At 43.8% G+C, this 14,798-nt stretch overlaps 1 protein-coding gene across 9 annotated transcripts in view; it reads right to left on the bottom strand.

Annotated features, from left to right (window-relative positions):
* Positions 1-3,255: 3,255 nt before the first annotated feature.
* LOC137528935 (uncharacterized) overlaps positions 3,256-14,798 on the bottom strand; it is a 324,022-nt gene continuing 312,479 nt past the window's right edge. For 6 of the 9 annotated variants that reach the window (XM_068250717.1, XM_068250725.1, XM_068250723.1 and 3 more), the window contains 3 exons: positions 13,155-13,485; positions 10,160-10,332; positions 3,256-7,238 (listed from right to left, as the gene is read on the bottom strand). In XM_068250717.1, coding sequence (XP_068106818.1) covers positions 7,122-7,238; positions 10,160-10,332; positions 13,155-13,485 — 621 coding nt within the window. In that variant the 3' untranslated portion in view covers positions 3,256-7,121. The remainder of the gene's footprint in view (positions 7,239-10,159; positions 10,333-13,154; positions 13,486-14,798) is intronic. The other 3 variants (XM_068250724.1, XM_068250718.1, XM_068250727.1) reach the window with 1 other exon arrangement.

Genomic DNA, 14,798 nt, shown 5'->3' with positions numbered 1-14,798 from the left:
ACATGCATCTGTGTCCTATTGCCTCTGCCCCCCCCCTTGAAAATATTGCCAGGCTAGCTATCTGTTTACCTGAAACTTGTCAATCAGCCTCCTTCGCATTGCCTCCCCCATTGGAGGCTCTCCACCCCCCCTCCCTCCAATCGGAAGTCAAGCTGTGACCCAGGAGTACTGGCGATATTTTAGGGGGGGGGGGGGGGGGGGGAGACAGCAGCGACGATAGGACACAGAGGTATGTTATGGTGCACATGACATTCCTCTGGGTCCCGTTAAGATTTAAAAATTCCACCTCAGGTTCTCTTTAATGAGAAAATGATGCTGCATGCTGGGAGTTTTATCCCTGCATGTGAAATTCGCATTTCGGAACAAACAATCCCATTGACTTACATTGGCTTTAATTGCAAATGTAAAATTGGTAAAGGCATTGGGATTTTGACAAGTGTAATCTGTAAGCTCAGTACACAGGCATGATTGAGGGCCCTTTTCCACTACCCTGCGTTTTGCGATTGCTAACGGATCGCAAACCGCAAGGTACACTAAAACTAATGGAAACAGCAGTGGCCATTTCCATTACTTCTGATTGCGTTGCAATTTTGGCCTGATCACGATAGTTGTCCTGCCGCGTTCTGGATGAAATTGAGCTCTACTATACTGAGTATAGTAACTTAATCGCATAGTGGAAATTGAGATTGATTTAGATCGTATTGTGATCACATTTTATAGTGGAAAAGAGCCCTAAAGTGAGCTGAGGCTGCCGTTAACCTGGCGTGTGTACAGTAGGCCCTGACTGGCCCTTTTCCACTAGAGCGATTGTGATTGCTGAATCGCAAAATCGCAAATCGCTAGTGATTTTTAAATCGCTAGGGTTGTTACTTTATCATAGAAATCACGAGAAGTATTTTCCACTACAGTGATTCGATTTGGAAATCGCTAATCGCAATCGCTTGCTGGAGCGATTTTTACAATGATAATGCAATGCAAATGAAAATCGCAATCGCATAACAGAATTAATGAAAAATCACAATCGCTGGAGTTTGTGATTTGCGATTGCTAGTGGAAAAGGGCCCTCACTCTGCAAGAGATCTGCCACGAGGGTTAACTTGGCCAAGGAAGGACCGATTCCTTTGTGCTGCCATGTGATGTAACCCACAAGCTGCTCCGTCAGTCCACTGCATAGCAACCAAGCATGTTATCACTTATACAGCTGACTTTGTATCTGTACATTGTTGGCCCGGCGTGGATCCCCAGGGGATTGGATCCCGATCTGGCAGGCGACCGTCACAGGAGTGTACACAGCTTTAGGCCAGTTTTGTAAAATACAACTTCTCTGTGAATAGGAAATACAGTGAAGAAGACACACAGGCCCATATGCAATTAACTTTCTCCTAGGTGTTATTTTCACACAAAATATTAAACTACCAGCAAGCAAAAAATTACTCTAAATTTGATAGTACTTTTCAAATCCTTTTTCATGTGCAATATGCTGAAAGCTATTAAGAGGAAATTAAAAAGTTTCTCCAAAGAGAAAACTCAGGAGAAAAGGTTAATTGCATATGAGCCACAATCTATAAAAAAAAATAAAAAATGCAGACCCCTCCTCCAATATGTAGTCCCATTATATAGAAGGTCATTCTACTTTTGTTATGGTGGTGATCAGCACTTTTGCTTGCCATATAGAGGATATCGGTTTCTCCATTAATGTGAATGGAGCCAATACAGATCAGAAGAGATAAATAGTGTAGTGACTACATACAAAATACTTGTGTGAACAACAACACAGTCCACTATTCAACTTTACTATAAAATCCTGATAAGGGGAACCAAAGATGAAACATCCACTAGAAAACATTTGTATCACAAGTACGTCAACTTTTTGCAGACAATAAGGCACTAGGCCCTTAACTGACAGTCTCCATATCTCTCTCACTTCAGGTGTCCTTTATTTCCTTTGAAACAATACCAGTTGCCTGGCAGTCCTGCTGATCTCCTTGGCTGCAGTAGTGTCTGAATCACACATCTGAAATCAGCATGCAGCTAATCTAGTCAGATTTTTGTCAGAAACACCTGATCACGCAGCATGCTTGTCCTGGAGTCACCCATACCTTTATGGCTATAAATTGCATATCTTTATGTACATATTAAAGATGACTCAAACTCCTCCCTTCCGCCGAAATATACAGTGAGGGTGCAAATCAGTAGCCATGTTATATCCCTCCCACCCCCCTTCCCATTTGTATTCCTCCAGAGGGCTCACCCTTCTTCCCACACATCCTATTTAGAATGCTTGGATTGTTCCATATTGTTTCTGTATAATGTTCGCTCCAGTTTAAATCTTGTGAGCCGTGCTGTATTAGTCATGTCCTTTATGTGTTATTACCGTGAAGTAACCGCATGTCATTAAACTGTGACCTACATCAATATAATAAGTTATTGCTAATAGACATTATGTACACTTGTACTACATAGCCAATTGCACCTAATCCATAGCAGAAGCCCATATCACCCACTCTGTGCTACATAGCCACTACCGTGCATTGCAGTCTATGGTAGCCCCCTCCCCCCTGCAGCTTACATTTCCAGCACCCAAATCACTTTCTTAGTCTGCAGGTTATACCTTAGAGCTGCTTACTGGCCTTTTTCAGGCTAAACAAAAGTTAAGATACTTACCTTGGTAGGATCCTCCATCCTGCCCAGACCCACTGCTGGAACCCTCTGGAAGTTCAGTCGTTCTGTGTACAAGTATGGCTGGAAAAAGCAGAGCCCGCTCAGCTCTTAGGTACTGCATAGTGAGGGCCACAAGAGGTTCCAATACTGGATCAGTGGAAACCTCTGGATTACCCAGATGCTTCCCTCTACTGAGTTAAGTACCAATTTGGGGAACTCCCCCCCCCCCCCCCCTTCTGGTTTATGTTAAGTACTAGTGCCTTTTTCAGTTTTCTTCTGTATAACCTATATAAATAGTCTTGTTAGGTTGATTTCTGGTTACCTTATTTTTCATCACATGATGCGGTCTAGGAGGAGTGGCCATGCGTGCATCCAATATAGAAAGGGATTTTCATGCTGCAGTCACCCACAGTGCTGGTCTCTGATTGGGAGGCCCTGGGCTCTCACTCTTTAGGAACCACCCACATCTCTCCAAATAATTCATTGATTTATGCAAGGATACATTGACTTGAATGAGGCTTTGTTTATACCACCAATTATACATGCTAAAAAAAAAAAAGCAGATATTCCAAGGAGTACACGGACACAATAAGATAAACTCATATCCATCTTTTATTGAAAAGAAATACAAAATCCATGTACAAAAAAAGAACGCAATCACAAAATGTACAGAAAATTAAAAAAAGGATGTTTACATTTCTCCGATGTACATTATTTACATAGCTAACAGCCTGTCAAGTGATGTCCCCCTTGCCTGAAAAAACAGGGGACAGAAAAGTGGCTCTGGCTTGTCTGTGGTAATGGGCAGAATTCTCTGAGATAACAGGTTATTGTCACTGATATGTGAAGTGGCTACCATGAAATAAATATACTAGTCTCCATCTCTCAGCATTGCTGCTGTAAACAAAAATAGAGAACATTTCATAAACTGTACAAATAAAAATAAAATTTCCATTTTTTTATGTTATAGTGATTTTTTTTCTATTTTAGAATAGTTTATAAAAATCTGTTTTCTGTTATATAACGAAATACAGGACCAAAATTCAAGAGGACGCAGCCTATCCATTCACCACAGAGGGCAGGCGGGGAAGGGGAGGGGACAGCACCGGCACATGAGGGGCACACCCCTTTTCAGCTTTTGTTTTGGGTGAACGGATAGGCTGGATGTTGACTCAGCCTACAAAATGGCTGCCTCTTCATGTGATTGGCTCACTTAAAGGTCAACTCCACCAACCCTGCTTTGTCTGTCTCTCAGAGTCCAGTAGAAATATTACCCTGCTGTAGTTTGTGTCTGCACCCGTCATAGCACAACGCAATGTCACCTTCTGCCACATTCTCCTGGTTCATGAGGAAGAATTTCACAGAAGAGGGACATTCGTGTTTGGCCTTTTGGCCAGCACAGCAATTGGTCAGCACCATAAAATTCTGCAAATAATCTCACCACTGGAGTCCCTGGGAGACATACAAATGCAGCGTTTTATTCAACCTGCTGAAAACCATATAAAAAAAAAAAAAGTTGTTCTGGGTTGAGTTGTCCTTCAAACGGTTCAGCCATAGTATGGCAAGACTGCTCAATAGCTGGTGAGAGTGGTTGAGAAGCAGGAAGCAGAGGATATTGCAGAAATGAGGGGTCTTATGCTGCAACACACAACAGATTAAGCACAACATTTGCACAAAGATCTGAAACTCTACAATTACCTAATAGATTTAATTTGGAGAAGTGCTGGAGTCAGTTCCCCCAGTACTGTGAGAAGGACTCTTAATATGGGCATCAGGCTGTCGTTTTGTGCATTCCTGTGCGTCCAAGTGAAATAACGCAGGGTTCCCTCCCACTTCCTCCTCACTGCAGGACTGTAAACTGCCTAGAAATTGCAAACTGTACATATAGACACTGCAGTTACACAAATGCTCCAGACCAGTTTCCTGGGCTTGGCTCCGCCTCTTCCTGCCTCTGTGCTATCCAGGTCACTGGCCGGTAACACAGTGCAGGCGTATCAGGCTTTTCTGAACCGTTTATTCTTAACTAAAAGTCTTCAAAGGGGAGGAGGTGGGGGGCAGTGTCATATTTTATCTCCGGAGTTCAGCTTTATATCAGTCTCTCCTTTTAACAATTTATTTAACGAGTTAAAAAAAAAAAAGTAGCAACCAATCAGAAATCATCTTTAAAATGATATAACTGGGCTTTGTTTGCAGGAAGGCAGTATAGATTGGTTGCTTTGAGTTTATACGCTTAAATCATAAACAACTTCTGCAATAGCCTTAAGCTGAACACACACCATACAATCTTGGTTGTACAGATTTACCAAATCTATGTAGTATAAGGGCCAACATATTGAAAATACCTTCAATGATTAATTGGATAAGCTCTTATATTACATGAAAGTGGTAAGATTGAACAACCAAGATTGTATGGTGTGTTGAGCCTTAGGCTATGTACACACAGCTACAATGATGGTCTTTCAAGACAACAGGCGATAGATTAGATATTTGTATGCCTGGAACACACCATGCAATTTTCCGCCAGAAAGACGGGTCGAATGGATTATCTCTGACAGGTCCAATTGTTTTTCTGATCACTTCTATACAAAATTGATCAGAAAAATGATCGGAACGCAGTTTAGACCTGTTGGAAATAATAGATTCAACCTGACTGTAAATTGACAGGAAGTTGCATGGGGTGTACGAGGCATTAGGGAGAGCGGAGGATGAGGTTAGGTGTCACATGTACACAGCAAGCTCCGTACAACAGACCGTTTTCAGGTATAGAGAACCTCCATCAGTCTCGTCTCTCGTTCCTCACACTGCAGAATCCAACAAAGCCATAACTCTTATTCTGTACTGGCCTTGTCTGCAGAGCTGCAGCCAGGAAATTAAAACCAGGAGAGCGATATAAAGCCGTCTTAACTTGTAGTTCCGTGCATGTTGTGGAAAGTGAAGTCTAATTGCTTAAAGAAGCATTAAGGTGCAATTTAAAAAAAAAAAAAAAAAAAAAAAAATTCTGTAATGAACTACAAGTTTCAGAATGCATCAAAACAGACAGATCCCACTCATTCTACCTCTTAGAACTCATCGCAAAGACGAGATAAGAGGAAAAGATAGGCCTAACGGAGACATTCAGGTAACCGTGCCTTATGGAGAAACCAGCATCCCCAGCCTTCTAGATACTGAGGCCGTGGGGCAAAATGGGAGGCAGAGTTTCTTAAAGACCAAACAAAGTGTTACAGGTATCCCAAACTCTGTTCACGTTCTGATATCCTATAGACAGGTCAACAACTGCTCCTTGCATGGAGTTACCCATGACTTTATCCCTTCACTCTCTGTAAGGCTTGTGGAAGAAATATCCTATAAAGACAAAAACGACCTCAAAATTCTCATTCCCTCTGAGAACTAAAATGATTTTCTTACAGATCAAGAAAAAAAAAACAATAAAAAAAAAAAACATAAGTTACAATAAAAAATAAAAATAAATAAACTTTGTTCTCCATTACATTATACAATTTTCTCTTTGTCTTTAAGCTTTCTGTATTCTCCTGTCAGTAGAAAAGATCGGTCGTACACTTGTAGCTAAAGATTTAAAACAAAAAAAAAAAGTTCATATAGAAAAGTTTTGAAGGGACAGCAGAATACGCTAGGCAATTAATGTAGGTTTTTTTCTTAAGTGCTCTATCAGGACGTACGGCATTATAGTGGCGACATGCTGAGGTCTAAGTATAAAGATGAGGGCCAACCGCAGCATGCAAAAAGGGGGGCTGGCAAAAAAAATTCAGTATGGCTTGTCTTGATTTTCACCATTTGGCTATACAAAGGGCAGTTGGTATGGCTCAGACTAGCACCCTTTGCAGCCAATGCAAGGACTGCACCACAAGGAGGGTGGGGGAATACGCCAAACCAATTCCATGCTACGCTTGGCATCCTATGCTGGAGAGAAATTCGAAACCAGCTATACAAACATTTTTCATATAGCAAAAATTGTAAAGAATGTGCCATAGATTTCTTACAACCAAGACTTTAATTACTCCTTCACTTCAACAACACCAGTTATTCCACATGACCAATATTCCCCGATTGTGACAGCCATCATACAATGTCTTAACTGGAGGAAACCAATTTTTGTGTGTGTGTTTTTTTCATCTTCACAAGAAAGTTTGTCGGTGAACATAGCAGAAGAGAAGGCAGCTGCTCTATCCACCTTGTCCATATTAACACCACGAGGCAAAAGCCAAAACGGCTCACCGAGATCAAAACCGATATCTCAAGTCTTCTTCAGATAGCTTGAGGTAAGTCTCAGACTCCAGAGTCTTCTAAACCTCATCTTGAGGCCCACTGGACTTCGGCGGTACCGTCCATGGAGACCAAGTCAAGCCTCCCAGCTTCTGTCCCGCAGAAGCTAAATCAGCATGGGTGGGCATCTCTGACGCCCCCAATTCATTGTACCATTTGTCCACCTTGGGGCAACCAACTTAGTTCTGTGGCAAAATGTCCACAAGTGGATTGTACAAGGCAGCCAGGATCTCCGAGATCATCTGGGTAAGATGCCATCGCAGGGGACCCCACCACTGCCGCTGTGCCACTTGCCTCTGAAAAGAAGAAAAACAAATACACGTAAGCATAACAAATCTAAATACAAAGTGTAAACCATACAGTAACAGTAAGTTTCATGCTAGTATGCCAATCAAACAAATCCTTTCATTATCCTAGAGGCCGAGGCAACAATTACAGATGTCAGAGGATCTTCAAGCAGATGAATCACCTGTTATCTGAATCTTCAAATACCCATACTGTGCTTATTAATCTAGATTATGGGGACTAATATTATATGCCTTAAGCCCCTTTTACACATCAGTTGGTGTGCGTTAGTACGAGTTTTTTTTCCATAGCAGTGCATTGGGAAGATTTCATTTAAAACGCGTTAAAAGAGGCCATAGGAAAACATGGGCATTACTTTGAAAATCAGTTTTCTTTCAGTTAACAACTGAGAGCAACTGATTAAGTGTAAAAGGGCCCTAAGGAATGAGATTATGCATAGCTCGCATTTAACTGTCAATCTGACCCAGAGGATCTGCAGCCAGTCTTTACTCAACCTAAAGCTGTTCAAATGATAGCAAATTACTGCTTACATATCTAGTTTTGATATGAGCTTCAAACAGTTTTTGTGCATTGACAGTGTTCCTGTATAGCGATCCCACCAAAGTGCTCAAGTGACAACAAACTTGAAGCCTGTGTCACACAAGCAGCTTATTCCTGGCGAGTTTCCTCTGCAAATAAATTTCTGTGGGGAGTGATAGTTTTTCCAAGTGATTCAGGTTCCTATTCATAAAAGGTTTTGCAGCTGGCTTTCACCCCTGTAGAAAAGTGTTTGCAGCAGACAAATCTCAGGAAATCCACAGTTTATAGAAGGTACTTCTCTCTAGTGTTCTGTTGCTCATGTGACATCAACATGACACTTTGTTCTGTGCCTGTACTCACTAGATGTTTGAGCCGGAGTTTCCCCTTAACATAAGAGACATCTCTGATCACCCTGATTTCTAATGCTGGTCACATGACTTATGCCTTGGCACAGCACAGGAGCTAAAGGAAAGTCCTCAGACGACTCACACGGCAATAAAACACGATTGTTTCGGAGAATTGTGTAACTGCTGTTTACTGCAGTGTGCCAGTTTATTTCTAATAATGTTATAATAAAGATAAGCTTGCATGAAATATGAAGTCATTGCTGGTATTAGTTCCCCGCCTATCATACTGAACCTCTGGCCTCACGGCAAGTTCACTTAATGTAATCCAGTCACATCTTTCACCCAAGTATTACAATGATGTATTGTGCAGTGTGTTTACAACATGCTGGAAATCTGCTTCTCAATTTACTACCGTCTTCATTTCTGAAAATAACTAATTAGCTTCTGCTTTCTGAGGTAAAGCTTCTGCCGTTTAAAGTGGCTGCTCATGTGACCACGTGACTTCTCACAGCAACAACAGTCAGCAAGTTTTCCTAGGGGCAGAGTCTGCGGTCGGGTTTACTTTAACCCCTTCCCGCCGCTGCACTGTAAATTTGTGTACATGTAGTATACACCACTGTGCAGCTCTCAGCATCTGGACATGATCGAGACTAAGCAGTTCTCTGGTCACATGACCTCGTACGATCGCCACGACTGGTGGAACAAACTTTCTTGTCACTTAGGCCTCAATTCACAGAGCTTTATCAAACAAACACTTTATCAAACGTTTGATAATTTTCCTCGTGGGTAAAATCTAATTTTGAATTCACTGAGGTGTTATAGATTTATCGAATGTTTTATCGATGAAATGATCAATAAATCTATAACACCTCAGTGAATTCAAAATTAGATTTTAGCCATGAGGAAAATTATCAAACGTTTGATAAAGTGTTTGATAAAGCTCTGTGAATTGAGGCCACAGTTGTTAAAGGAGCAAGGGTAAGAGAGGGTTAAGTATTGTAATGTGGGGCTGGTTGCCCCAAACTACTACAAGTATGACTAAACAACCCCTTAGGAGATCAGTAATTGAGGTTGTTTGTATCAGCGCACGTTTCTTCTGGGAAGTCCGAGCAGGACAGATGTTGCGTCGTATACACACTTATGTCATCTGCGGTGCTCAGTCTGAAGTGACAGTACAGAGTTCATTCTGTTCGCGGCAACAAGTAATCCGAGCATACACGAGATTATTAAAGCCTTGCTGGAGAGGTGTCACGAGACCACAGCGCTGATGTTATTCCACAAGAGCCGTCCCCATCTGAGGACAGGCCAGCCCTGGGACGGCCCGCAACTTAACCCTGTACTTTCCCACCGAGCCAGGTACTGGCTGACTTCAGCTCCGACACGGGGAGATAAATAAGACAGATGGTGGCAGCGGTGGGAGGAGCCTGGCTCCAGGCAGGCGGCTGAGTCATAGGTTAAATATAGTAACACGTATAAAAAGGAGGGAAAGCGCGGCTCAGCTAACTCACTCTAGAGCAGAGCGAGAGGGAGCGATCGCCTGTACAGCAGCTGATTACAGGGCTTAGATGATCACAGGGGACAGGCAGCAGGGACCAGAGCACAGCGAGGCAGCGACAGCGGATTACTGCTGCTCACAGCACAGGGTGGGGAAGGATTAACCCTGCAAAGGTCTAGCTCCCACATTCCCTGCATTAATGATGTTCTTACAACTACACTGCAGTGACAAGAAACTCCTCACCAGATTAGTCTGCCCAGCTGAAACTAGCAGCTCTGCGATGGGGGACCCAGGAGGGCTGAATCACCAGCTAGCTGTTCATGTTGTGGAGCGCCACCCTAGTCTCACTTCTCCTGCTTAAATTAAACCCAATTATTAAAGTACACCCCCCCATTTAATCAAATACGCCTAACTGGGCTACCAGAGCCTCCCCCAATCAAATGATAGCGCCTAATCCCTTGGTTCTTATAGATCATATAGCAAACATTTGCAGACTAGTACAGTTAAGTAGGTGATTGGGTCAAACAGGAAGACTTAGAGGGACACTTACTCTTTGTAGATATCGTTCATTCATTTGGTCGCCAATCCTGCGCAGTCGGAGGGCAATTTCTCGCTCTATAGGCACATCCCCAGCCAGTGGGAGCTCGCCTTGGGGGCCATCTTGGTTTAACTCTTCCACCGCTGTCCCCATGCTGGAGTGGTCATGGGCTCTGTGCCTGAGATCTGTCCAGAGGAGGAGGAAAAAACATCATGTTTAATGTATGTAAAAGTCACAGGTAAAGTTCAGCAGTGACACAAGTACCAATCACAGATCAGCATTCTTCCTACACTGCTGAAACCTAACTTCTCATTGGCTGTCGCACACTGCAGCAGTTTCCATAACTCATGGCAACATTACAGGATGTCTCTGGTTGGTTGCCGTAGGTTACCGAATCCCATTGATCTCTGCCCTGTGTTATTAGTCAGGCCCTCTTACATTCTGTGTTTGACCAAATCTTGTGGCTTGTTACAAAAACAGGCGACTTGTTAATTAGCACAATGCCAGCATTTTTTTTTATTATTCAGAAGCAGAGAACATTATCTGCTCCAAGTAGCAGGAAATGAAATATAATGAGCTCCGACACAAGCTGTGTTGAGATTTATAAAGAATGAATGCACTTTCAGCTGTAAATCAAAGTAATCATCTCAGAGCCGCGGCAGTTCCATTTCTGGAAGCTTAGCGGTTTCCCTGATTTGTTTTAGCGAGAACGCTTCCTTTACTAGGGAGGGGTCCGCGGTACTCCAGCCCGGGAACTAACACATTATTGAGTGGCTGATCGGCTGGAAGTCTAGAGGGGCACAACGGGACTCAGCATCATAACGGGTTGGATGATCATCCAGCCAATGAACAAGCTAGAAGGCACGCCCTGCTAAGACTAGAAGCCAGTCATCCAAACCTGACCTTAAGCCCTGACAACTGCACATTTATAAATGAATACGGAATTTTGGAGTCAGCCTGTCCAATTCAAGACCCATTGACATCAGTTATAGAAAAGCACAAAAGTTGGGCTCAAGCTGAAATTTGCCCAGGCTACCTGGTTCTGGGGGTTCGGCCGGCCCTGCCATGAAACCTGCACTGGTGGCAATTCCTTGGGACAGTTTTGAGAATCCCTGGAGGAATCTACAGCGTCAAAATTCAAACCAGCTTGCTGTCAGCAGGACAAGCTTCCTTACAGTGCCTCTACCAAGGTGCCCCCTCCACTGGTGGCTCAACCACTAGGAAATGTACACCACATAGACATGACATCTGCAGATATTATTCTAACACACCACAGCTAGCACTTTTGAACATCTTGATATTCTACAGATTGCAAAAGTGGACAAAGGAGAGAAGTAAATGCATTATGTGGTTCTGAACAACAACACTCGTCCAGCGGGGGGAGCTGCAGGTGAGCCCACCCGTGCCTCTGTGTACTCCGTGAAAGACTCCAGGACAGTCTACAGAGGGGAAACGGTGTCCTTTTAAAAACTTTCATATAGGCAATTCATTGTAGGAAGTCAGATCACTGACAGACGGTAAATACTGTGGCTTTGTAAGGACAGCCTAACATTTACAAGCGTCTCTCGCAACAGCTTTTCCCAGAGACAAGAGAACAACAACATGGGGGAGGGGGTGCTATAGTTATATCAAGATCTGCACAAGTCAACACATGCAATAACACAGCAGGGAAATGTGACTGGCACCCTCACTCCCAAATCTGGCCAGCAGCATCCCTCTGACGTGCAGGAATAGGGGAACTCTGCAGTGACTCCAGCATTCGGTCACAAGCTCACTGCTGCAAACGCACAATGCACAAGAGGCTTTTGTCTCGCAGAACCCTGGATGGCAATCCTCCGAGCTGCCTAATTACTGCCCATTTCATTCCAGCACATGACTGTGCCACTGTGTCCACAATGCCAGCGCTCCCAGACACGCTGGACACACGCCAGGGTGTCATGACCGGTCTCTAGTGACCTGGCACACAGCCAGACATCAAGCCTTGTAAACAGGAAGCATCAGGAACATGTGAGCCATACTCTACTATAGAAAATGCTGGAAAAAAGGACTTATGAGAAAGACATGACACTGACAAGCACAACATGCAGATCAGCACCCCCCCCCCCCCCCAATAACACAAAGAAACTGACTTGCCCTTCTACACCTAACCCTATTTCACACTCAAGTTTAACAGACTAAACGCAACACTGAAGAGCGCACCAAAACACACCAATGCATTTTTTTTTTTAAAAACACATTTGATCAAAACATCAGATCAAAAGGGATCTAGAAAAACTTGGGATCCTGTTATTGATTGAAATATTAACTGAAACTCAATTGGGTAAGCCTATGCATTTGTTACTCAATTGGGGTCAAGAGTGCAGGGTCAATAGATCAGGGTTAACGGTCGGGCAATCTGTGTCCGCATACCTCTGTGCGACATCGACAGGTGTAAAGCTAACAGTGGCAGCATTTTGATTGAATATCTATTGGTGCACAGTGGCAATACAGGTAAACGATCAGTACCACGAAGAGATCGACTCTACAGCACAGACAATAGAGACCATCTGAGAGTGAGTGAACAGTAAAGAGACACCCACAGCAATCTAATCCTGATAGAACCATCTGACACCCATCTGCGGTCACAAGTCACTGGATGCTGCTGTGGGTCTCACCCATACACAGATCCTGCAGCCCAGCACGGGTTACACATCAAACAGTCACAACTCTTCTCATACAAACCATCTCTTCTGCTTTTTTAAAAGGAAGCTGCAAGCAAGTCGGGACATGTCTACTAACCTGTTACACTACCAACCACAGGTAAAATCAATAGCAGCGTCCGTTACAAACAAAATTCACTGTAAAAGTTTGGGCTGATCTTATTCCATGCCACCCTGCCGCTCTCCCCAGCCTACCTCTGTGCAGTGCTGACGCTGGACCCCTCCTGATACAGATGCAACATTCTTTAAGCGCCACAAAACTAGAATAGTACCTCCACCAGGAGCAAAATGGGGGGTGCAGAACTTACCATAAGCAGTGGTTTCTCCTGTGCTGAAGGATTCTGGGTAAGAGCAGTGTCTTTGTTCACAAGAGGTTGAGGAAGGTCCGGACTCACGACTGTTAACCATTTCAAGTCTGTTCTGGGAGTGGTTTTGGCAGGAGGGGAAGCGTCTGTGACACATGGAGGCCGGGGCAGCTCGGTGGCTCACGGGTGGGTTTTGTACACAGATTCGGGAAGAGGCTTCACAGGCACTGACATCAGCAGGAAAAGTGCGGCACGCTTCAGCTTGGATGTTCCCCACTGGCTCAGAGGTACTCCCATCATGAGGTGTTCCCGCCATTGCCGAGCTTGTAAACTGCTGGAAAAAAAAGAAAAAAAAAATGTGCGTTAATTTCCCATAGAGAATAATAATAATGAAAAAAAGCGACAACTTATTAAGAAACATGCAATATGGATGGCCAAGTCACTAAGGACCTCTCCCACGAGGGCTGGTTTGTTTTTTCCCACCCGATGTGACAAAGGCTGGAGACTCACTTGCCATTATGAGCGCATGGGTGATGATTGATAAGTAGCAAGCGTTCCACAACAACAAAACCCATGGCAGGGGGTCTACGGAGCGGAAAATCATTTGTTAAAGCAGCAATCAGCTGTGGAGGGGAGCAGGTGTTCCAAGTCACGGGAGGAATATGGAGAGAAATTAGCATGAGTAATAAGAAAGATCACGGCTGTGATGGAATCCTCCTCCGCTGCTCTTATCACATCCGTTAAGCGACCCTCCGACCGCCACAATACCGTCCACAGCGCAAGCAGGTGTAAGATCACATATACAGATTTTTTCATACAAAGAAAAAAAAGAGCTAAGTATGGATGGAGGAGGCCATGAGCACAGCAAACACTACACAGGAGAGGGGGAAGAGCAATACCAGCTTTACCCATTTTTTTCTGGTTATTCATGAACTGCAGAAAACATGTGAATGAGGCATCATATCAGCTGCTACCCCCTCTAATGCTTGTGCAAGGCTTTATAGTGTCCACAGGAGGGCAGTGCAGCCACCTGACAGGCACTGTTTGTAAACAAATCCTACAGACTCGGTGTGCGCGGATCCTTATGTGACCCAGCGTGTGTCAGGCAGCTCTTAAGGAAACTAGACAAAGGCTTTAATAAACAGACTACCAGTGCATATCCTTCCTTTCAGACAAAATAGCCAGTAACTTGACAACATGATCCCGGTGACAAACAAGGGGCAGCCAGCTCCACTGACTGTGTGTGTGATTGGGAGCGCAAGCTCTGCGCAGCGCAACAGTCATTGTTCCTGGAATCACGCCATTGTCATCTAGAACCTCCGTTCCCAGCATGTGACACTTCTCACGGATTTGGAGGAGGGGGGGTGGAAACAACGACTACGGAGCTGGATGCAGCTGATTAAGTAGACAGCATTCTGAGTTTTATAGAAATGATAAAATGTACAGAAACAAAAGTAATTGATAGCAGTAGGGATTGCTTGGGAATTGTTTATACACAATGACAGTGTAGCACTAATGAGGTGCCTGAGATAAGCTCACCTATACCAGGAGGCACAACGTGACCGTGGGCTTATTATAAACAATGCTGAGAAACCGTGATCTAGAATACATATGATGAGGGCAAACAGTGTGTTTCTATGAAGGACA

The sequence above is a fragment of the Hyperolius riggenbachi genome, chromosome 8, assembly GCF_040937935.1.
Source record: "Hyperolius riggenbachi isolate aHypRig1 chromosome 8, aHypRig1.pri, whole genome shotgun sequence".
In the NCBI taxonomy this organism is placed as follows: domain Eukaryota; kingdom Metazoa; phylum Chordata; class Amphibia; order Anura; family Hyperoliidae; genus Hyperolius; species Hyperolius riggenbachi.
The sequence above is the reverse complement of the archived record's forward strand: the minus strand, read 5'-3'. Positions and strand labels throughout refer to the sequence as shown.